This window comes from Silurus aristotelis (genome assembly GCF_946808225.1).
Source record: "Silurus aristotelis genome assembly, chromosome: 19".
Classification (NCBI taxonomy): Eukaryota; Metazoa; Chordata; class Actinopteri; order Siluriformes; family Siluridae; genus Silurus; species Silurus aristotelis.
In genome coordinates, this window is record NC_139592.1 from 19,381,592 (window position 1) to 19,406,249 (window position 24,658).

Here is a 24,658-nt window from a genome sequence, read left to right on the forward strand (position 1 = left end):
GTGTGTGTTTGCCTTACCGACGCACACGTTGCCCTCCACCAGTTTGCGGTCCCCACGGCAGCTGCAGTTGACCCGGCCCTCTGAGGTGAGCAGACACAGATCCTCACAGCCGCCATTGTTGGTGTGGCACGGAGAGAACTCGCCTGCGCCGCATACAAAGCAAAGATCAGCTTTTCTCTCAATCAGCTTTTATGCTATTAACTAGAGGTCAGCCGATTCAGTTGCTGAAATTATCTGAAAAAATACCATATATCCATAACAGATAGTTTTTCCGGGTTGCGCCTGAAGAAATCTGCTGGCATTCTACAGTATGAGAGCAGCCTCTACAGGCGAATCACTGATGCCACGTTCTGTTTGCGGGCACGTTTTATGATGCCAAGACGAGCCAACCAGAACTGCTTTCTCCATTAAAATTTGAGGCTTCTTAAATTTGAATATTAAAACAGAACTGGACCATGTCATAACTGAATCGCTTGCAGTGCTTTAACAAGATTAGTTACATTTCATCTTTTTTTTTTATCATTTAGGATGTATTTAAGATTTATTTGGATTGTTACTTTTTGTTTCAGCTTGAATGCATGTCAAATTTTTCTTAATACGTTTAAATATAATTGATATATTCAAATTTAATTCATTTAGCATATTTTAATAATTGAGTACTGTTTTCTTTTGTAATAAAGTTTAGTGCATCTTATCCCATATTCATAATATTGGTTGTATTTAATGTTTTATTTATGGGTTGATTAAACGGTTATCTGTGAAATACACTATCGGTCGACCTCTTAACATTATTACTGTTAATATTCAAATTAGTGTTTGAGTCAACGAACAGCTGTTTGCGTCCTGGGCCACGGCGATTATGCCCATGGGCTGCTGGGGAATGTCGGCGCGCAGCACTTTCATATCTTTGCCGAATTTATCCGCACGGAGCACAGCTCTGCGCACCCAGTCGGTCCAGAAGATATACTCTCCATACATGGCCAGGCCGAATGGATGTACGGGCTCGTTCTTTAAGACCACCTACACAAAAATCACATAAAGAGAGCTGTAAATATACTGAAACAAATATACAATTCTATAACTCTTCATAATTTAAAAATATTCTCATACAAGCACACAAACGGCCTCTTGCTAAGTTTCTCTAATACACAAATACAGACACAGGAGCACTCACGAAACGGTTGGTGCCGTCATACTCGCAGCGTTCGATCTTATCCAGCGTGGCATCTGAGAAGTAAATCTTCTCGGCACGGTGGTCTATCGCAAGGCCGTTTGGCGCGCGGATGCTGTTGCCCACAATCACCAGCACGTTAGCCCCAGACAGAGATGAGCGCATGATGCTGGGAGCAAACTCGTTCCAATTTGTCCAGAACATCAGCCTAAAAAGCATGGCGTGGTTATTAAGATTTGTGAACAGATTAAAGAAACGGCGATGTCTTAACATAGATGGTGTGATGTATTTAGCAGAGGGAAAAACTGATCCAATTCCGTAGCTAGGCCACGTCAGCAGTATATACCAAGGATGGAACTAAGAGCTGTAAAAACCAGTTCAGTGCCGATCTAAGCTTTAAACCAGAGTCGAATGCTCACCCTTGGCACTCGTCTAGAGCAAAAGCTCTGGGGTGGTCTACTCCAGACATGGTGACCACTGTATCCCTGTTGAAGGCACCACTGCGTGACTGGTCCACTGTGTGGCGAGTAATAGTGGAAGTGGTGTAGCTGGTCCAGTAGAGTGTGTCCCAACCCCTGTGATATGCCAATCCCTCGACTGAGCCCACATCTAAGACAAAAAAGACACAGGGATTGAAATGAAATAAAGCAGATCATTGGCAAGGAAAGCGATTACTTTATAATTAAATAACGTGATGTTTGGATTGTGAGCTTCAGAATTTATGTTCTGGTAAATTAGCCATCACAACAACAATCTCATGCTTGCTACAAATGACTAAATCACTTTTCCCTGGTACAAAAACAGTATTTTCAGCAGTCAGCATGCCTCTATTTGTAGGTGTGCTGGTGCTGTTTGCATTGTATGTGTGTACAGGGGTTATTTCATGGATGGTTTGCTTATACCCACACACTCACCCGCTCTGTTGTCAAGTCATCCCTATATTCAAGCCTAGTTCTCAGTGTCAGAGTGAAGCAACACTGCAATACTCGAGGATTTAATAGGTCCTATAGATCGGTCGTTCTTTAAACCACAGTGTTTCCACTGGTTAATAGATGAAGGAGAACTCCAGCCATAAAGGTTTTATGAGTGAAATTTGTACCGTATCTCAGTCCTTATCTGCTGACGTCACTTAGATAAAGGCCCGTGACTGTGATTGCCCAGCCATAAAAAGACACAAAGAAAAAGCACAAAGCCTTGAAAAAACGGAGGAAGCATAAGGAAGCAGATGAAATACCCGATCTGAACAGGACGGGTCAAAATCTTGCATTGAAGGCTGCAAATGTTTTTGCTGTAAACTCCGCAATCAAATCAACCCTCCAAATTAGAAACGGAGTTAAAACAAGTTTACAGCCGATCAAAAGCGTGACCCTGAAAAGTCAATACATCAGAAAAAGGATATAAAGACACCGTGCCTTTCAACAAGACTCCTATAATGAAGTCATTTCATTCATCAGATAGAAAGAGGATAAGAAGGTGCACAAAATGATCATTCTTCCCAACCAGGTTCTGGAATTCCAGCGCAGAGATAAGAAGTAATACTCCTGAAGAGGCTTTATATCGACAGAATAGATGACCGATATGGTAAAGCAAAATAAAATTGATTGTTCTCACCAATGCCCAGCTTGGCCTTGGAAAGCTGTGTTCTGTAAGGTTGACTCGTTTCACAAAATCAATAACAAGCAGCATTTGCTGTCCAGCTGTCCGATTTATGAGCCACTGATCTGTGATCTCTGACATCCACCGTTTCACATTGAACTCAAAAACAGGTTCGATTTGGTGGCTTTTCTTTTATGAGAAATTCAGTTTGGAAAGTCTTCCCTAAGCAAAATAAAAGGATTAAAAAAAAAAGAGCTGGAACCTGTGACATGTTTAAAAAGATGGTGTGGCCTTCGAAAATCAGGGAGATTTTAACGCTGAGTGTGTCCAGCTCCCATTTTGTTGGTAAATGCAAATAAATTCAGCATTTATTCATTATGCACATTCTGAAGCTCTACTTAGTGCTGCAGAGTGTGGGGGTGGGCGCAGGTGGGTGTTGATAAATCTTGAGTCTTAAGCAGCTCTGGCTCTAATGGTGGGAGGAGCTGTAACCCCTGTTACATCAAGTCACCGTGCAGTTCATCACAGTCCTCGTTATCAGACCTTACCCGTTCGGAGCAATGGATTAGCTCTGCAGCATCGGGGCTTGAAGAGAACTGATTGAATGGCAGCCAAAGCTGGGTACCAAAGATGGACTGGGATTTGCAAAAAGCTCTAGTGCCCATACTAGACGCAGTCATCATAGTTATTGGACTTCTGGGCCACTCATTGGTAATCTTCATCTTGGTAAGGAGGAGGCGGAAGACGGCGTCGCATGGTTTTCATGGCACCGATACGCTACTCCTAGCCTTGAGCGCATCGGACATATTGCTTCTACTCTCTTTGCCTTTCCACACAGCTGCAATTGCGCTTGGCAACTGGCCTTTCGGTAGTGTCCTATGCAAAGCTGTCAGCTTCCTGGGAGTGGCCTGTAACACTGTTAGTGCGTTCACGCTAGCTGCACTAGCAGTAACACGTTATCTGACAGTGGTACACCCAACCTTAGCATACCGCTCTAGAATAAAGCGCTGGCTCCACGTCTTAGCAGTTCTGCTTTGGGGACCGGCTACAGCGTTGGCTGCTCCACAGTTTGCCTTTCGCAATGTGGGCACATACGCTGTAACACACTGCTTTGCCTTCCTCAACGACATCAGCCAGATGGTCTACAGCACGGCTCTTTTCTTGTTCAGCTTCGTCCTGCCTCTCCTGGTCATCGTCATCATGTATGCCAAACTTTACAGGTTCCTGCGCAGGGCTAGCATGCAAGGGAACGCTCTGCAGTCGCAACGCTACCAAAAGCAGGTGACCCAAACCACTGCCTTGCTTGTAGTTGTGTTTACAGTCTGCTGGCTGCCTTCGTATATAGTCATGTTCTGCCGAATCGGTCAGAGTGTCAACAGCACAAACAGTTTGCGCTCTCTAGCTTTGTTGGCGCGATTAATGGCCACATCCTCGTCTATGGTCAACCCGCTTCTATATGCCTTTGTGTCACGGAAGTTCCGCCGGGAGCTGCTAGGAAAGGCTCGGTGTAGGAACTGTTTGGTGGTGCGCTGGCTTGTAATCTGCCCAGAAAGGAGCAGGGACATTGTACAGCCGTTTAAACCCGCAGAATCGGACACTCCACCTCCATAATGGACGCAAAAGACACCCTCGATCTGTGATTACGTTCTACCTTGCATGGTCTTTGGAATCAAACAGGGGACAACTTTTTTTTACAACAGAGCTGTAACAGGAAACCATAAAAAGATGGAAAAGTAGCTCAGTTTAATGATATTTATCCACGAGTCACATTCAATGTGTACATACAGTATCACTGACATCCTTTGCACAGAGACTCCGGGACAATACGGCATTTATGTCTATTTACCTTATGACACATAAATAGCTGCCTTGCTCTATTTTTGAAAGTTTGAATACCCCATTGCCCACAAGCACCTAACATCAGTGTTTACAGTCCAATTAAAAAAATATGGCTCTGTGCATTTAGTACTGCATCTTCTGTATTGACTGGAAACAATTTGAACTATAAATAGTGTAATGGGATCTGCTAAGAACGAATATGAAGAAGGCGATAAGGAGAACGGGTCATTTATCTTGTATAAGAACATTTTTGATTTCATATTTTAGATGAGGAGCAAGTATCCAAGTGCACCCTTAAGCAGTATTTAACCTAAAACCTTTACAGATATTCCTTCAAAATTCAGCTCTAAATGTGTTTTTGGAGGTGTTTTACATGACGACGACTCCTACCTGCTCATTTGAGCGCTTAAGGTGTTTTTTTTTCAAAACCATGTAGCTAGGAATATATATATAAAAAAGTGCTCTATGCCAACAAAATCAGATCGCGCTTACTTTCAACGATGGTCTTGCGGCCCGAGCCGTCATCATTGATTTGCTGAATGTTGCCGAAGTGGATATCGCTAAAGAAGATGCGGTTGGCTCCTTTGCCGCCGTCACCTCGGTGGTCAAAGGTCAGAGCGATGACGTTTCTCATGTGATCCGGGTCCTCGAAAGGTTTGATGGGGGCATTGAGGTTGGTCTCGTCCGACAGGTGTATGCTCTTCAGTATGGTGCGCTCTGAGTAAAGTAGGTAGCCGTCGTAGTCGCGGCACGTGCGCCCATCTTCAGCCAGCATGCCATGGGCGCAGGCGCAGGTGCGTGCTCCGTTGCCGCGGTACAGACATAGCTGCTCACAACCACCGTTTTTGTCCTTGCAGACGTTGGTGCCTGTGAGGGGGAGCAGGAAAGAAAATAACCTGGCTTGGGCTTTGAGGGGAATCTAAAGCATAAATATTAATAAACAATTTATGTGCGCATCTAAAAGTTTTCACTAACATGGCCTTTAAGGTTCACTTTACTTATTATTATTATCATGTTGCCCTACCTTGCTGCCTGGCTCGGTTGAAGACTTTAATATCCTTGAGCTGCACCCCAATGCCTTTTCTTAGGTATACCATGTCAGTGGCATTGTTCTTATTTCCTCTCTTAATGGAGCCATTTGCATGTGTTCTGAATTATACAGAAAATGTTTTTTTTATTTAAGTGCACATAAGATTTATAATAAGAATTTTGGGGAAAAAAGCGAGACTGGTGTACCGGTCACTCCAGTAGATGTAGTTCTCAAACACAGACACAGCAAACATATCCATGTTATGAACTGCCAGGACCAGCTCCCGGTTCGCACCGGTTTCCAGGTTAATACGCTCGATTTTGTCTGTACGAGCATCACACCAGTAGAGCAGACCTTCCTGTATTTGTGCACATACACACCAAAGTTAGTCAGATTTACAGTGTTATGTGAGAGAGAATGTTCTTTGCAATACAGTAATCCCCCGTTTATCGTGGTGGTTGAGTTCCAAAACCGCCAGCGATAATCGAAAAATAATCACAATTTTATGTATACTGTAGTGTACTGCCTCTATTAACATTTTACTTCATTTTATAATAAATAATTCTATTTTTAATTTATAAATTTCATTATTTCAACATAAAACTCCATAAAAACGGTTCCGTTAGTTTTTGGGTCTATCGTGCTATCCACAAAAGACTGGGAAATTCAGCCAAACTAATTAGTTATGTGGCAAATGCAAATCGGCGATAAACCGGGGGCACGAGATTCGAACTGCGGTAAAACGGGGGATTACTGTATTTTTTAAAGATTAAACAATGTATGTGTTTCATAAATGCCTGGAAACTAATTGTGAACTACATGAGCAGAATACTAACATACATATAACAAAATGCACACGGTGCACTGTGTTTCCCTACAGACCATTATTATTGACGCACCACCTGCTAAACTGTGGAACACTCTGGGAAGTTTAACACGGAACGTTTGGAAGCATTTTAAACTAAAACAAAGAAAACACCATACAGTGTGCTTACCTTTTCAAAGTAATTTGAAATTGTTTTTTATATATTTGTATTTTGATGTAATATGGCAATTAAATGCACTGAATGGGTTTAGTTTTCACAGATATTCTAGTAAGCAATTTCAGCAATAAAAATGCTAATTGTTCTAAAATTGAAAGAATTTTAAGAGACCTGTCTTGTTTTCTCTTGTATATCTTAATATTGCTCTTAATTAAAAAAAGTACTTAATTAATTGATTGAATAATTGGTAGAATACTCGATTACTAAAATAATCGATAGTTGCAGCCCTATACAATTGTGTGCCTCCAATTTTGTGGTAAGATTTTAGAGAAGAACCACATATGGCTGGAAAACTCAGGTGTCCCAATACTTTTTTTTTTTTTCCAAAATAGTGTATATATCATGAAGCTGGATGATCCAGTTGTTTTGTAAAGGTAGTCTGTCCATGTACAAACCTCATAATCAATGGAGATGCCATTGGGCCAGCTGATACTGACGTTGACCAGAACTACTCTTTCCGAACCGTCCAGTCGCGATCTCTCGATGCGTGGATACTGACCCCACTCAGTCCAGAAAAGGTACCTAAGATACAAGAAAGGGTTTATCATGTGTAATGCGGATAAGACAACACCTATTAGAGCGTTTTATTATTTTTTTTTATAGCTAGGCAGTGCGCCGACTCTAATTATTGCAGGGTAAACATTTCTACATTAATAATGCTCCATTGCTGAATACAATGCAAAATTCTTTATGCACCAAGAGACATCAAAGACGCTCTCACTCACCCTTTCTCTGGATGGACAGCGATGGCGCGGGGCTTGTCCAGACCGTGAGAGATGACTACGTAGCGGAAGGAGCCATTGAGTCTGGCCACCTCGATCATGTCGAACCCTTGGTCTGTCCAGTAGATGTTTCCTACACAATGCAATCAAGCACCATTAAGCCAAGCAAAGCAAACAATCACAGAGAGCTCCATATGCCGAACCTTAATTATGCTACAATTTCTTAGCCTGAAGATATGTAATTACTGGAAAACTAGTGTACTCTTAATGCTATAATGCACAGGTCTAGACTAGGAATCTAAAGCCAGACTTTATATATATATAAAAAATCTACAAACAAAAAAGCGACAAGTGAATTGATATATACTATTTATGTCTATAAAGATATGCAAGACATCTTTCTAACCTGCGATCCAGTCAACAGCAATGCCCTCCACACGTCCGATGCCATTAGTAACCACGTCTTCTCTCCATGTCTGGTCTCTTTTTGCTCGGCTGATAGTGCTAAGACCCATGTCCACCCAGTAGATGGTGTCATTTTCTACACACAAACACCATCAATTTATTATTATGGAGGAAAGGCTTTATTTTACAGGCTTCCTGTGCAAAAAGTTTGGAAAAGTGTGAATGGGATGTTTGCACTCACCCGCATGAAAGTCAATGCCCACTGCCAGTGAGGTTCCAGACACTGGCACAAGGGCGTCAGATTTGTCAGCTGGGTCCAGAGGAATTCCACGGATGCCCTCGTGCACAGAGTAGAGCAAGAAGGAACCCATACCTGCCCACAAACACACAAAGACTGGATTTACACAACTAGACACACTGTCTAGACAGCCTACTGCTTATTACAAGGTCTTCCTGAACTGGTAGATGTTCCTTTTTTCCTCCCATGTAACTTAATAGATGGAAGAAAATACAGATTCAACTCCAAATGTAATGCAAAGACATCGTGGACATATCAGCAATATCTAATTATCTGAATACAAATAGGCAGGCTTATGTACACTGTACTATAACGCAACCATGCAGTTAAGTTACTGAGTGAGAAAATTACACTAGCAAAGTTTATAAGATTTTTAGCTCGTGGTTATTTTTATTTATTTGTATATCTTTTTTTTTTTTTTTTATCGCCCCACTGATAGCACTCAATGCTTTGTTGTTAAATTACAAGGTACAATTCATCACCTCACTGATTACTGACACACGCCTGCATGGTGTCAGACAGTGAGAGAACTGTACCTTCACAGGACTGCTGGCCGCTCTTCAGGTTGTAGCCTGCCGTGCACATGCAGGCTCTGCTGGTGGGTGAGGTGGGCAAACAAAGCTGAGAACAGTCCCCGTTGTTCTTAGTGCACAAGTTTGTACCTTCAAAACAAAAATAACAGTGATTTTAAAGCTTAGTACTGCCATTTATGGATACATTAGGAGTTTATTGTAGATAATTGTAGATTATTCCTATATCTATAGCACCTGTATATACACATTCTGCCTTCGCTACGGAAGGCAGAATGCTAAGCAATATGGCAATAAGCAGTAAGCACTGAGCAGGACTGGATGATCAGAGATCAGAACGTAACGTCAAATAACAAATAACGTACTACCCCTTTGTAGTACCGATACAGGGCAAACTACTTTGAAAATAATTTTTTATCGTGCATCTAACATGTAATAAGAAACAATGTAGTAAGTTTCATGAGGATCCGTACTGTTATTTCGAAGAGTTTACAATGCGTGAGAAATCGCGTTTTTCGCGAGTTAGCCGCGATCCAGGGCGAATTTTTTCAAAACCCTTTCTTAGTGAGCACCTAAGACCCAAGAGGAAGGTATGTTCCAAATTTCATTGCAATCCGTTCAGTGGTTTTTGAGATTTCGTGATGAGTGAGTGAGTCAGTCAGTGGTATTTGAGCTTTGACAAAGAACAACGTAAATAACTACCAACCAACGATCTATCCATTTATCCATCTCTGTCCATCCATCCAACCATCTACCATAATTTCCGGACTATTAAGCGCACCCATATATAAGCCGCACCCACTGAATTTGACAAGATTTTTATTTTGAACATAAATAAGCCGCACCTGTCTATAAACCGCAGGTGTCTACACTGAAACTAATGAACTTTACACAGGATTTAACGAAAGACAGTGTCTGTTACACGGTGTAACGGGTGAAATATGTTGTGGCTCCTTTAAGAGCAGAGCGGCATTTTGTGAACAGCCTTATTCCAGTATTACTGCATGTGTGCAAGACCGAGGAATATGTCCATATTATTTTCTGATGCTCATTTCTAAGTTTCTTTGACTAACCCGTAACGCTGTTACCAAGAAAAATAAAAAAGCACGAGTTTTGGAAACCTGTCTGTGCTTATATGATTTCTGTTGTAACTGGAGTTTTAGTGAGCTATCCCATGACCCAGACTCAACACATTACAACAGCTTGTATCTAAACAGTAGCCTAGCAAGAAAGTCATTGTTCACTGTCTTCCTCCTTCTTTTCACAACAATTTCTCTCGGGAGTTTATCTTTTGGCATCGTCGTGCGTTTAAAAATCAACACCGGTGGAAGTTTTTTCTCCCGATGCCGCAGCTCTCTGCAGCTCAGAACACAGGTGAGGTGCGTTTTTTTTATTTCCGTTCGGAAATTTCATTGGTCTAATGTTATGTCAATCAGTTTTTTGGCTTGAAGTTTGTGAAACACGGGAAAAACCCATATATTAAGCCGCGGGTTTCAAAACTTAGGAAAAAAGTAGGGCTTATAGTTAAAAAAATACAGTAAATGTGTGTGGGAATGACCAATATAGCCAATATTGGTTACTATACTACAAATGGACCCTCAATGGAAATAACCCCATACTAGTGTTTACTGTCCACCTGTACAATTTTTAAATGATGACACTTGTGCTTTGCCTGTCTTGGCTGCATTTAGGCTAATCGATCACATGCTAGGTGTGAAAAGCTAGTATGTTGGCTCGAGAGAGAATGTAGGGGCAAAAATGGTGGCAGTCACCTTTCTGTTGGACCGTCTCATTATAGATCTTCATATGCATCACAGGAGACGTGCCATTCCTCAGAACTTTCCAGTTGCTTCCGTCCTTCTTGTCACAAGTGCCTACCTGGTCCGTGCCCTGATCCGCCCACCACAGCTTGCTCCCTTCATACACAGATAACACCAAACAGATCAGTCATGAGATATTGGTTTGAGATGTTGGTTTGACCTTTAAGAAAGAACAAAGAACTAAGAGGAGAAAAAAAAGTAGTAGTCACCCATTATAGCAAGAGCAGTAGCTCTGGTGAGCTTGCCCTTTACACCTTCGATGATCTCCAGGCCCGTGCCGTCCAGATTGCAGCGATTTATCGTGCTGTTGCCTGAACTGATCCAGTAGAGCCTTCCCTCATCAAAGTCGAGAGAGAGTCCTGTTGCACACCAGCAAAAAGCAGGGATTAACTGCATTTACCTCCTTGTACACTCCACAGATGACTTGCTGTTACATTTTACGAAATGCAATCAAATGACTTACGCATTAAAGGTTAGCCAAATATTTCGTAAAAAACACGGGTGCATTTAGATCTTAGCCCTGTGCAGTGCTACTATAAAAAAATCTCTATTTGGAGCATTTTGGTAGGTACAGCACTATACAGGGCAGATCACACACAAGATCACAAGACCTGTTGTTTTAGAGGTGCACAGATACAGCGGTCTAACAATCACAATTTGGCCCGAGTTGAAACTGGTCAGATCTTAACGATTGCCCATTTTTCTTGCTTCCAACACATCGACTTTGCGAACAGACTGCTAACTTGTCTCATATTTTCCACCCCTTAACTGTTGCCAATGTTCCAAGACATTCAAAATGTTATTTACTTCAGTGGTCAGTGGTTTTAATGTTCTAGCTGATCGCTCTATGTTATAGCAGCTATTACAGTCTATATAGTGCTTTTGATTAAATCTAATTTTGTCCAAGTGTAGTTTCTACAGTGGTGGCCCGTCAGGACCAGCAAGGCCTTCTCTGCTGGTGTAAACACTTTCAGAATTACTGACGGAAGTTTTTATATATTTTTTTTGTCTATGAAGATGTATTAAATTATTCCGATTAGTCAGGACGGCTCTAGAATTTTTTTTTTATAGGGTGCCAAGGGGAATTATGAGGGTGGCAAAACTGAACTGGTTCTTGTGGATTAAAAAAATGATAAAGTATACATATTTAGTGTAAATAATTCTGGGAATATTTTTTAACTCACTGATTCACTAAAACGAAGCAGTTCATAATAGTGCTTTGTTTGGGCTATGCTTTGGTAGAAAGACGAGATTTCGTGCCATTATTTACGGGCACATGGTTGATGTCATCACACTGAAGTGTTGCTGCTGTAAATTGGTTGAGGAAACTGATGATGTTCACAATGGTTTCCAATAGTTTATTCTCTTCAGATCATAGCTTTTCTTCTGGTTGCACTGCTTTAAGTAGTGCATGTTTATAGTTTCTACCCAATCAAGTTTTAGCCATCACGTGCTGCCGGGGTTAAAGGCCTTCAGAAACAATAGCATAAACTATACGCTGCTTGAGGATGTTGCTTTAACCAATTAGATTTTAAATAATTCCCTTCATTTCAAATCCTCAGCACAAAAATGCACAAAAACCTGGAATCATTTAATTATGTTAATATTGATGCTTCTGCTAGAGATTGTGAATGCAAGAGGTGCAGTTGTGGCTGCAGTGAAAGGAGATTGAATTGTGTTCAATGGGTTTGTTGCTTTAGTAACTCTGTTTTGGGTCAGGACTGAATCTGGCTAAGAACTAATGCTAACATGCAATGACTGCACTTAGATATGGAAGCCTGTTTCCACCAAGAAATGTTGCCTAATTGTGAATTTATTTCTTGCAATTCTGACTTCTTTTTCTTTTTTGCGAATCAGGCAGCACCACCTAGTCTGTAGTGCTAGAAAGCTGTACAGTTTTTCCTTTTCCAACAATGAAGGCATTTTGGAGTGTATATAATCTAAAACACACAGTGTGCTTTAAAATATTAAAAAATATACAGTCTATTTAAGACAAGCCAAGTGTTTTTTTTTTTTTTTTTAAAGATTACTCACCCACAGGTCCTTTCTGATTGGTGAAGAGTAACGAGCGATTGCTGCCGTCCGTGTTGGCCATGCTGATGTTGTCTCCGTCTGTCCAGTAGAGCTTTCTGGAAGATAATAAATTGTAGAATTAAGCAGCTAAAATTTCAATTGCTATTTCAAATTTCCAGAATTTCGTACGATACCATTGCACGTAACCACTATATTCTGTAGAAAACTAAAATGGAAGAGATTCAAGTTAATCAAACTTTTGGGGAAAACCATCGGACATAATTGCAATCACAGGAAAGTATGCACACACACTTGTAACAGAACTAAAATAAAAAAAAGATTATTTTGATCAGTCTTGTTCCTAGCACATTTCATGCTGAATGCAACCGCTTGCTTAATCTCTGCCTCGCTTTGAAGGTAACGGAAAAACATGCACATTTGATTCCCATCAGTAGTGTGTAATTGGCACTGTTTTCAAAGTCAGAATCCTGGCTCAAAGTCCCATCACACATGTAATTTACAAACTGCCTAAACACTGTGACCTTCCTCAGAAAACCCAAACAAAAAACACTGAAGCAGTAAAAAAAAAAAAAAAAAAAAAACTCCCTCCTCTGCTTTTGTGACTTCAAAGATCCAGGCTATCTTTCTTCACAAACAAACAGCCTCATCCCATCCCTTCATCCTTTCCTTCAAAGATTCCCCGTTTCATTTCAACCACTTGTTTTCTTTGGAATCAGCCAAAACATATGGCCCAGGCATCTGCGCCTTTTAAAGGCCATTTCCCAAACAATGCCAGTTTCAACAAAAAACAGAGACAACAAAGGACGTCAAAGAACGATGGTACTCTTTCAACATGGTATTTTTCTTTTCCATGATACATTACACATTTCCATGTGTGTGTGTTTAAATATAGCATGGTCCTAGTAAAAAAAAACTATTGTAGGGTATTGCAAAGGATCTCAGTGCTTTGGGTCATGACTGTGGTAATACTGATTCCTGAATCAGGCTAAGAACTAATGCTAACATGCAATGACTTTGCACTTAGATATGAAAGCCTGTTTCCATTAAGAAAAAAATGTTTGCATAATTTATTTCTCTCAATTCTGGCAGTCTAGAATTTGTCAGAAAGCTTTACATGTTAAAATTTAAATAGGCTACAATCGATAGATTGATCTGTGAAACAATATATAAAATAATAGAGGATTATTTTAGAGGACTGTGGTTTCTTCTAAAAACCCTCTTCTTCTGGAGAGAGCTCAGAAAAAGAACTTAGAATTGGTAGAAATAAAGACGAAGAAAAAAAAAAATCAGGATCAAGGCAAACTTTATGTAGCGGAAATGGGTTTCCCTACTTAGTTTTCAGGTGACCTATGACAATTTGTGGCCATTTTGTGAAGGTACCCAAACATTATCATCATCTTCTTCTGGCTGCTCCCATTAGGGGTCGCCACAGTGGATCATCCGTCTCCATACCACTCTGTCCTCTACACCTGCCTCTTTTAAACCAACTACCTGCATGTCTTCCTTTACCACATCCATGAACCTCCTCCTTGGCCTTTCTCTTTTTCTCCTTCCTGGTGGCTTCATGCTCAGCATTCTCCTACCCCATGTCCCTAATCTGCACATGTCCAAACCTCCCTCTCATTCACACACATGTACTCCGTTTTACTTCTTATGACTTTCATTCCCCTTCTCCCCACCTCTCCAGGATCTTCTCAACCTGCTCCCTACTCACCATAAATAACAATATCTGCAAACATCATAGTCCATAGAGACTCCTGGCTGACCTCGTCGGTCAACCTGTCAATCACCATTGCAAACAGGAAAGGGCTCAGAGCCTATCCTTGATGCAGTCCCACCTCCACCTTGAACCAGTCTGTCGTTCCTACTGCACACTTCACTGCGGTCACACTGTCCTCATACATGTCCTGCACCACCCTCACATACTTCTCTGCCACCCCTGACTTCCTCATACAAAGTCTAGCTGTAGATGTTCAAGCAATAGAATAACATTTTTCTATCAAAATCTGCAATATATAAGAATCACGAGTGTCCATTTAAAAAAATTAAATAAATAATAAAAAAAAAAATTAAATCTCTGTTAGAAACCTATAAACACAATATGGAAAAAGATATCGGGACACCAGACTTCTTCGGCCATGCGTGGTTCTTCCCCAAACTGTTACCACAATGTTGGAGGCACACAATTACACAATGCCTTTGAAAGCACTAACATGAAATTGTCCCTTCATTTGAACTAGGAGACCAAGACCTGCTTCTGCATGACAATGCCCTTGTCCTCAAACCTACTAAACACCGTTGGAGTAAATTGAAACACTGACTGAACCTCAGGCCTCCTTACCTCACCTACATAAGTGCTCTTGTAGCTTATTGAAAACAAATCTCCACAGGTACTCATGAAAATATAGCGGAAATCCTTTGCAGAAGAGTGGATGTTATTTAAACAGTAAATGGCAACTAAATGTGCTGTTTCAAAAGCAGATACAAATTTGATGATCAGGTGTATTGTTTTTTTAAAGACCTGATCTAATTTAGTCTAGCTTAGTTTTAGATGCAAAAACGAGCCCTATGATCTTCATATCAGGACCAGGTAAGTATTTCGAATTGAAAAAAAAATTTGTGTAAGAGAAACAAGAGAAAAGGCAGAGCTTGCACTAACCCAAGCATGGGATGCACCACCAGGCAGTGCGGTTTGTCCAATCCATGGATGACAGAGTTCTTAAAAGAGCCATCCAGACGGGCCACGTTGATCTGCTTCTTGCTCGTATCATAGCTGGTCCAGAACAGGTTTCTGGACACCCAGTCTACAGCCAAGCCCTGAGCATTAGGTATATCTAAAAGAGGAATATAAATGACAAGCAATTCAATGAGTCAGCAGAAATCGGGATGAAAGTAAAGCAGAAAATGATCAGAGGCTCGAGCCATACCGGCTGACACCACGGTCTCCACCCCAGTCCCGTTAATGAAGGCTCGTTTGATCATCTGCGTGCGGACGTCGGACCAGTAGATGCGCTGCTCCTGAGCATCATAATCCACTGCTGTTACGTTATCGATCACAGGCACGGTGAAGGAGATGATGTAGTTGTAATATGGATTCTCGATGTCCACTCCTCTGATTTCGATCTGACGGGCGTAGAGTAAGAACTGACGAGACTCTGTGCGCGAGAGGAAAGGAAAATTGAATCACCTCTGGCAGATTGGGAAACGGGATGAGCGTTTTCCTCGTTAACATTCTTCCCGATAGCGTTTACAAAGCAACACAGCATTTTAGAGAGGGAAAGACAGAGATGGAACGAACGAAAGAAAGAAAGCAAGCAGTAAATGAAGGAGACATCTTTCTACACACCCTGTTGAACACATTGTTAAAAATGAAAGGTTTATGTGATGGAAAGAATAAGACAGACAGCTATGGAGAAAAAGGCGAGAGACAAAGAATCAAACTGGAGACAACAAGTGAAAACAGATGATGCGTAAACACTACATTCAGGATGTACATCTACATTTCACTGTTATATTAGATGTGTGTGTTTTTTCCAGGCTACTCCTCATACATGCAGACTGCAGGTCACTCTAACGCACTCGGCAGTGATGCGAGATCAGCGCAGAACGCAGCACAGGTCACACGCAGAATACTAAAGAGTCTTCCTGATTCGGTGTGGCAGGACACCACTGTCACGCTGCAGAATATTAAACAGTGACCTGGACTCAGTGCAGCAGGGAGAACAGGTCGTGCTGCAGAATACAGAACCCAAAACGCAGAGACACGACGCTTCCGCTCCCAAGCATCAGCGGAAAAAAACCCTGTTTCATTCACCAAATGCGATTCACTTGCTTTCAAACGCTAAAACAGACCATCAAATATCATTTAGAGGACTTCAGTAGTGTCCTACCATAGCAGGTGTGTTTGTCTGGCTGCAGCTTCATGAGGTGGGGGCAGGCACAGGAGAAAGTCTGGTTGTAGTTGATGAGGCAGAGGTGCGAGCACGGGCCTTTGCCACTGTTAGCAGCACATGGGTTTGGAGCTGTAAAGTAAAAACACAATGACGGTGTCAGAAAAAAAAAAAAAGAAAAAAATGTGCTGTAGGATGAAGATTGACATTTTTACATTACTGTTACGACTTCAGGTCAATCAGAAACGTGCCATACGATCTCTAATCAATACTGAGTTAGACGTCACGTGTGAAAATATTTTTTTAAATAATAAATAATAATAATATATATTATAATATAATATATATTAATATATATATTAATTATAATATAATAAATAATAATAATATAATAATAAACGGTGTGAAATGACCTTCTCATTCATGACTCCTGCACCTTTACAATGTGGTACAAACATTTCAGGCTATCAGACTGCGAGAAAAATACCACAGCTTTCTTATGCACATGCTAAGCTCATGAAGATACCAAAAGGTCAGTGCAGCCTCAAGGAAAGGGTATAACTTTAGGGATAGAAAGATTCACCGATTTGCGTCGATGAGTCAGCATAATGGTTAACAATGTTTAACATTGATGTCAAAAAATTGTGCCTCGGCTACACGTTGGCATTGCATCGAGATGCGAATCATATCAGCCGATTCACATGAAGATTCACATCCCTATTATACATGTGTGACATTGGGTTTGATATGAATGTTGCTTGAATAATTTTCTGGTAAGTTGGATTTTCCTTGTGCTTTCTTTTATTTTTTGCATAATCAGTATGTGAGCGCTGAGCAGTACTGACCCTGAGGCTGTCTGGATGGATGATAAACCTGCAGGTCAAACGGTTGAGTGTTGGTCCTCTGCACCACCGTAACGTTGTGCCCCGTCCACTTGTTGGCTTTAGCCAGTGTGTTAGTGCGCCAGTCCGTCCAGTAAACCTCTCCCCCGTACATGGTGACAGCAAACGGGTGCGACAGGTATTCGTGTCCCCGCAGCACCTCGATCAGGCCGGATCCATCGTAAGCAGCGGAGTAGATGGCATCGGACCTAAAGTAAGGTTTAGCAAAGAGCATCATGATGAGAAAATATGAAACCTTTTAACTAGCAGTAACAGTTCTTCATGCTTCTCATGAACTGGTTTTTAAATAGTAGCAGAAATGTTCCTATCAGCATCTTTAGTTATGAAAGGATGTTTCTAGAACTGGGTGTTGGAGTGTAACCCACATACCGAGCATCAATCCAGAGAATGCGGCGCTCCAAGTAATCCACAGTGAGCCCGTTCGGCCAACCTCCAATTCCTGTTTCTCTGTGAATGGTACGCCGGCCGTCGCCGCTCATGGAAGCGGCCTCGATTCGAGGAGAACTGGCATCCCAGTCTGTCCAGAACAAGATACTAAAAAACATTGTATAATATGAGGTTTAATAAATAAAGCAGAAAACATAAATCTAGATATAATTTGTTAACAATGAATCTTTTATTTAACTTTCTTTCAAAATGTATTCCATTATTTAAAACGTTCATTAATTTAAACATACTAATTAAAAGAAATATTAAATGCCAGGTTTGTTGATAACAAAAGGACATGACTAAAAAGGTCAATAGATCATTCTATATAATCGTGTGTGAGTGTGTGTGTATGTGCGTCTCACCCATCACGTGGGTCAAGGGCGATGGCTCGTGGATGCTCCACTTCTCCAGCGAGGAGTGTTGTTCGCATGGTTCCATCCAGCTTGGCCACCTCGATCTGGTCCAAGTTGCTCTCCACCCAATAGATGTTTCCAGCAATCCAGTCCACAGCCAGGCCCTCAGGAGTGGCCAGACCATACTGTATCACCACTTCGAAACTGGTCAAGGCTACAGGAAAGCAAAGACAGACAAACATATGACCACATATTCCATAAAATTTGTTTATAGCGCTGTCTGGAGCGTGATGAATTCATTCCAAACGTATTTAAAAGGGTTAAGGTCAGAGCTCTATAGATTTTCTAATCTATCCCATATCTTCATATAGCTGGGCTTTCCCCACAGGGAAATTCGCAAGCTCGATCAGGTTTGGGTTGGTAATGCTACTACATCCAAAGGCATCTATACAATTGTGTGCCCCCAATTTTGTGGTAACAGTTCGACAAAGAACCACAAAAGGCAGGCGTGCCAACATTTTTGCCCAAGTATGTAATGCATTGATTTAAAAAAAAAAAAAAAAAAAAAGGGTGCATTAGATACAAGTTTGCATCTGTATTGTGATTTGTGTGTATTTTTTTTTTTTTTTTTACACATTTGTATCGGTAAAACTATTTATTTATATATATTTATTAGTAGATGCGCTATACTTTTATTATGTAGAAAGTGACCATTAATGTGTGACCTGTATTCAATATGTACATTGATTTCTTCTCGTTCAACTGTTTTTAAGCGCATTTTCTCAGCGCCACTGCTGCGACGTGAATATGACGTATCACAACACTACGGAGACCGAGGCAGGTCCTGAGAGTCACACAGAATATAGATTTACATGGCAGAGGTAGAGCTGCATCTTCCAGGAGACAGAAAGGGAAAAGAACATCTGATTTAATTCTCTTTTTTCACTTTTTTGAAAATGGAAAAATATAGCCAAGCTAGAATAAATACGGCATGTCGGATGATTGCAAAGATTGCATCAAAGATTGCATCAAAGATTGCAACTATGATGGAGCTTTGCATCGTTGCCCATCTCGGATACGGATCTCGGGAACCACATCCGTGACTGAACACAAACCATCTTCAGCATTGCGTTTTATAACACATTCCATTTGTCCGGTGCCATCTTTCTCACAGGCGGAGTGCCATTTTCAGTTTGGTGTTTGGCTCCCTGAAGAGCATATACTTTGATAATGATGGGTGATGATTAGGGCTGCAGCTATCGAGTATTTAATCGGATAAGACGTAATTTTTTCTTCATTAAAGAGCAACATTAAAATAAGACCCTGTTTTCTCAAAATTAATAAGTAATTTGTTGAATAAAAAGTATAAAAAAAAAGTTTTATTGCTGAAATTAAAATCGTTGAAAAGTAACCCATTTAGTGCCTTGAATTGCCATATTACATCAAAATGCAAGTACAAATATAAATAAAAAAAAAAAAATCTAAAATATAAAAGATTTAAATTACTGTGCGAATGGCACTTCCACGCAAAAAGTGCGCACCTGTAACTACACTCTGAACCGTGTGTTTCACGATACTGATTGCCGATACTAAACCTATGAGTGGAAAGTGGCTTACGTACACGTTTATAAATGAGACCCCAGAGCGGGCCAGAGTTTAGCAAGTGGTGCGCCAGTAATAATGGTCCGAGGAGAAACACGTAGTAATAAGTGAACTGGAATAATTTACCTCGATCCTTTATTGTTTTTGAAATTGCTCCTTTTGAGTTCCTCGAACAATCCTTTCAGCCCTAGTCCTGATTTTGAAGGTGCTTAGGAATACTGTCTTGTACCAGATCTCCGGTCCATATTATAACATGCGTTACATTACAATCTCTGATGTATGTCAGTCAGAATCTATGATGTTTGCCATGTTTTGTTTTTTTCATACTGAACCGAAGTAAGTACTGTACTGTACCTGTTTCTCGGGCCGATTTTAGAAAACGTGATAAATCTCTTTTGTCGTCACAGAAAACTGAAAACGAAGCCTTTCGAAAAAGATCGAAAGGCTTGTCGAAAGGACATCGAAAGGACATCTGAAGTGTTTTCAGATGCTTCAGTGTGAATGAGAAACTTTTGGGAAGTGATTTAAAACAAAAGTATGAATGTTTGTAGAGGAAAACGGGGTTTTCAAATATATCCGGATGAGTGTTTGTTTTATAAAAAATATTTTAGAAAACCGAATCGGGCAATGGTATGGAAACACATATACTGTGTTTTTTTTCATACTAATCCAGACCTGGAAATCACTCAAATCAACTCCTGCATGTTGGTAAGTTTATAGAGCTCACATCTACACTAGGGAGCTTTATATTGTTGCTCATATCTGATACAGATCTCGGAAACCACTGATGCAACTGAACAAACCATCTTCAACCTTGCATTCTATAACACGTACCCTTGTCCTGTGCTATCTTTCTCTTAGGCTGAGTGCCACGGAGTATGTGTGCAGCTATAAGCCAGAACGCATGTACTCCCACACTTACACACACACACACACACACACACAGGCAATTAGGAGGCCAGGCCAGTGCTCAGCCTGTTTATTATGGAGCTGGAGACAAGGTGGCCTCTGCACTCAGAAAGTCGAGGAGAAAAGCTCTTTGTTGCTTTGTTTTCCCTGCTGGCAGCCATGTTGGCACTGATTTTTTTTCCACTAGCTATGAGGTGGATCCAAAATCAGACTTGGACACTTTCGGCTGCACAGCGGGTTTGGATTGACTGAGTGTCTGTGCGTGTATGTGTGGATTGAGAACATTGTGATTCTAACTAGTGTGTAGAGGCAAAGACTGGGAACTGGAATGCTTTTTGCAGTTACAGTGTTATAATGATTAAGGCATATAGAACTGAAGGGTTTGCCCACCCAATAGGCAAAAAAATAAATAAATAAATATACATTTATATATAAGGTAAACCGCCATCAAAGGCAGTCCTGTTCAGACGCATACGGAGCCGACAGTTAAACGACTAAGCCCTATTATCTCAGATTTAATCTTCTTTAGCCCCCTCAAGCTATTATTCAGGTCTTTAACTGCACGTTATTCAGAACAATGAAGCCCACGCTTTCACCCACGTTATGTTAAATGCACCGAGCAGAGCTTTAAGTTTTAATCGTTGAAAGGTGCAATTTGTATTGGTTCTAGTCCTCTATATATAGTAATCATATCGATCAATAGTGCTCAAATCTTGAGCAGCCAGGGAATTTCAACAAACCCGTCTCTCTCAATAGACGCATCTTTTACAAAATTTATTATTAAAATAGAGCTTTTCGTTTGGACCCCTGAGGGTCAAAAAATCAAGTTGTGATTTTCACCACTGGAATAGCTTTTTTTTTAAAAATTCTGACAAAAGTTGCTTGGAACTTTATTGCCTTGAAACAGACAACCAACTGGATTTTTTTTTCTTTTTCGTAATTTACATATTACTGGGTCAGAAATTTGGTCTGCCAATGAAAAACATAGTGCTGTTCCAAAACTATATGGAGGATATTATAGAAAAAATTGAGTCGGATGGCAAAAATGGAAGGCGATTCATAGATTCGTTTTTTTCTCACCTCCATTTTCAGACAGTTTGCCACGATAGATCTTGTCCTCCACCACATCGGTCCAGTAGAGGGAGCTCTGGTTGAGGTGGAAGTCCAGGGCGATGGTGTTCCTCAGGCTGGGCACCAGGACGCTGAACTCTCCTTTGTACAGGTCTATGCGGCGGATCTCGTGCCGATTTGAAAAAATGATGAAGGGCTTGAAAGGGTCTAGAGGGGACACAGATCGCATACAGAGGACTTGATTCAGGGCCGTGTTTTTTTAACTCGTTTTAATTCCAGCAGTTGAAGGAAAAAAAATACAAATACAACTAAGACCAGGCCCAGTGAATGCTATAGCACTGAAGCTCATTTCCTCACTTATTCCAAATCCAGCAGCAACTATCCTCTTATTTATGGTCACTTCACTAATGCAGCATGAAGCAAACAACTGAAGCGTTGGAAATCATTTTTCGATTTACGGCAACTTCGACCCGATCCTTCATCCCTCATCTCTCTTAGTATGCATCCACTTATTTCACCCAAATCAGTGAGAATTGAAATCATTGTGTGTTCCAATTAAAGACTCTATATTAAAAAAATGGTTGCAACAAGATTATGAGGAAATAAAAAATGACCAGACAAATGTAACTGCTCATAGACCATGAATTAGAACTTTCTCATTTTCACAATAAATGAGCTCGCTTTTTTTTTTTTTACGAGAATATACAGATCATTTATTGAAACTCTAACAAGCAGATATCCAGCTGAGCAGCTAAAGGGGATAAGGGCCTTGCTCAGGGGCCCAGGAGTGTCAGTTTGGTGGGCCTGGGATATGAACTCCCAAACTTCTGAATACAATGTCCAATGCAACTAGGCTACCACTTCCAACGGTACACTGCTGCTTCATTTTAAAAGTGGAATGAAAATCGACCAATTGGACTTCAATCAGTATGAACAAACAAATAATTTGTTCTGCTGTTAGTGAGGAGGGTGCTGGGGAAGGAGAAAGGTATGAGAAAGACAGACAGCACAAGTAAAGAACCCTGGATACAACTGCCACAATAATATTAACTACTATGATTGTTTAACAAAAGCCCTGAGAGTACATATGAGCTATTAAACACTACAGTGGAGGGACATCCCAAATGAAGTCGAACATAGTCGGCCCCCTCACTCACCAGTGCTTTTGCAGCTCTCATGGTCAGGTTCCAAAGCCCAGCCTTCGTAGCAGGCACACTTGACTGTGGCTTTCTCCTGGATGCAGCGCTGACTACACTTCAGGTGCTTGGCGCAAAAGCTCTGGATCTGACAGGTCTTGTTATCAGAGCCGAGCTCCATGCCAGTTGGGCAAGAGCACAGGATGCCCTCCCCAGGGGCGATGGTGCAGTTATGGCTGCAGCCGCCATTCTCCAACGAGCAAAGATCTGCGTTAAAGTGATAGAACACACATCTGTAGTGAAATCTGGAAAGACAGCGGCTTCAGAAGGCAAATTATCCCAGAGGGGTTTTAAAGACGCCGGCTGACGCGCAGATCAGCGCAGGTGAGGAGGGGCTTACCGCAGAGCTTCTCATCCGAGCCGTCGGGACAGTCGTCCTTGCCGTCGCACAGCTTTCCTGCAGGCAGGCAGATGGAATCGTTATGGGCGCATACGTGGTGCGAAAGTTTGCACAGCAACGCCTCGCAGTTATCTTCGTCCGAGTGGTCCTCGCAGTCGCTGTCTCCGTCGCACACCCACGCCTTGCTGATGCACTTCGCTGCAGGCAAACCAAGACAGGAGGCAAATCGGTATATATAAAAATAAATGGAAAAAAACAACAAATAAATCATTGTTATTATGGATATTTTATGGTCATTGTGGTTTTCTTAAAGATGGAATTTGGTACTACTACTAATAAAATTTAGATAGATAAATGGATAGACAGATTTATTTAAGAAATACAAATTTAGTCATTAACCTGAATCCCTGCAGGCGAACTGCGCGGATGGGTTGCACGTGTGCGTAACGCCCTCGCAGTGCTTCTCATCGGTGTCGTCTATGCAGTCGTTTTCTCCATCGCAGCGCCAGCGCATGGGGATACACAGGCCGTCCAGGCGGCACTGAAACTCGTCCGAGTGGCAGCCTCCAGGGGGCCGTGTGGCTGCGAAGTCAAATAAGGGAGACATTTTACTAACTTAATCACTGCAGTCACACAGTCATTACGCCACCCATTATAGAATAGGGTTATCAATTAGAGTGGGGGAAAAATTATAGACAATTAAAGTTACCAAAGGAGGAGATACCGAAAATGTTATAATAATACACCTGAATCAACACAACCGCAGGTTTGGCAGCCAAGTGTGTTTAGAAATGTGTGCGTGTTGATCATACCGCACATCTGGACTTGTGCAATAGACGCATTCCCGTTCTCATTCTCGACAGACGCTTCCCGTGTCGTAGACGGAGAGCAGAGCGGTTGTGAAATCCTAAATAAATGAGTCAACAACTAAGATAATAAAAAGAATCAAATCGATTTTGCAACAGCCGAATCTGGGTTTCTACAGTCAGCTATATGTCAGCTTCACAGCTTGTTACAGAAGAAAAAGTTTTGCAAAACTACGGCCTATAGAGTTTCATGGCTTTATAAATATATAGTTTATGTTCCTTGGGGGTGTGTGGTATAAGATAGAGTCAAGAGTAGTTCTGTTCTTGCAACTTGGAAATGTCCTGCAACTGCTATTTTTGTTTGGGGGGGAGGGGGAGAGAGAGAGAGAGAGAGAGAGAGAGAGAGAGAGAGAGAGAGAGAGAGAGAGAGAGAGAGAGAGAGAGAGAGAGAGAGAGATAGACAGGGATAGACAGGGATAGACAGACAGATACAGACAAACAGACAGACAAAGAGATGGAGAAATAGAGAGAGAGAAAAATAGAGAGATAGAGAAATAGATAGAGATCGACAAATAGACAGACAGACAAAGACAGACAGATACGAATAGACAGACAGACAGACAGACAGACAGACAGACAGACAGACAGACAGACAGGCAGGCAGGCAGGAAG

General features: G+C 41.3%; 3 protein-coding genes across 4 annotated transcripts in view; 2 read left to right on the forward strand and 1 right to left on the reverse strand.

Moving 5' to 3' along the window:
• Positions 1-24,658, forward strand: part of fmnl3 (formin-like 3) — a 268,194-nt gene that overhangs the window by 87,353 nt on the left and 156,183 nt on the right. The window lies entirely within an intron of this gene.
• lrp1ab (low density lipoprotein receptor-related protein 1Ab) overlaps positions 1-24,658 on the reverse strand; it is a 122,939-nt gene that overhangs the window by 30,296 nt on the left and 67,985 nt on the right. For both annotated transcript variants that reach the window (XM_083570453.1, XM_083570454.1), the window contains 25 exons: positions 23,580-23,762; positions 23,181-23,378; positions 22,802-23,047; positions 21,654-21,851; positions 18,072-18,276; positions 17,650-17,814; positions 17,224-17,468; positions 16,379-16,510; positions 15,416-15,643; positions 15,148-15,322; positions 12,489-12,583; positions 10,664-10,813; positions 10,407-10,550; positions 8,641-8,766; positions 8,048-8,179; positions 7,808-7,942; positions 7,405-7,534; positions 7,075-7,201; positions 5,843-5,994; positions 5,631-5,755; positions 5,099-5,473; positions 1,591-1,780; positions 1,175-1,379; positions 831-1,020; positions 18-143 (listed from right to left, as the gene is read on the reverse strand). In XM_083570453.1, the coding sequence (XP_083426579.1) occupies positions 18-143; positions 831-1,020; positions 1,175-1,379; positions 1,591-1,780; positions 5,099-5,473; positions 5,631-5,755; positions 5,843-5,994; positions 7,075-7,201; positions 7,405-7,534; positions 7,808-7,942; positions 8,048-8,179; positions 8,641-8,766; positions 10,407-10,550; positions 10,664-10,813; positions 12,489-12,583; positions 15,148-15,322; positions 15,416-15,643; positions 16,379-16,510; positions 17,224-17,468; positions 17,650-17,814; positions 18,072-18,276; positions 21,654-21,851; positions 22,802-23,047; positions 23,181-23,378; positions 23,580-23,762 (4,377 nt within the window). The remainder of the gene's footprint in view (positions 1-17; positions 144-830; positions 1,021-1,174; positions 1,380-1,590; positions 1,781-5,098; positions 5,474-5,630; positions 5,756-5,842; positions 5,995-7,074; positions 7,202-7,404; positions 7,535-7,807; positions 7,943-8,047; positions 8,180-8,640; positions 8,767-10,406; positions 10,551-10,663; positions 10,814-12,488; positions 12,584-15,147; positions 15,323-15,415; positions 15,644-16,378; positions 16,511-17,223; positions 17,469-17,649; positions 17,815-18,071; positions 18,277-21,653; positions 21,852-22,801; positions 23,048-23,180; positions 23,379-23,579; positions 23,763-24,658) is intronic.
• On the forward strand, positions 3,371-4,382 carry LOC310715015 (galanin receptor type 2; the record flags this gene model as incomplete). Its single annotated transcript, XM_083521164.1, has 1 exon — positions 3,371-4,382. A coding segment is annotated over one exon (1,008 nt), but the record flags the coding sequence as incomplete, so codon positions are not given.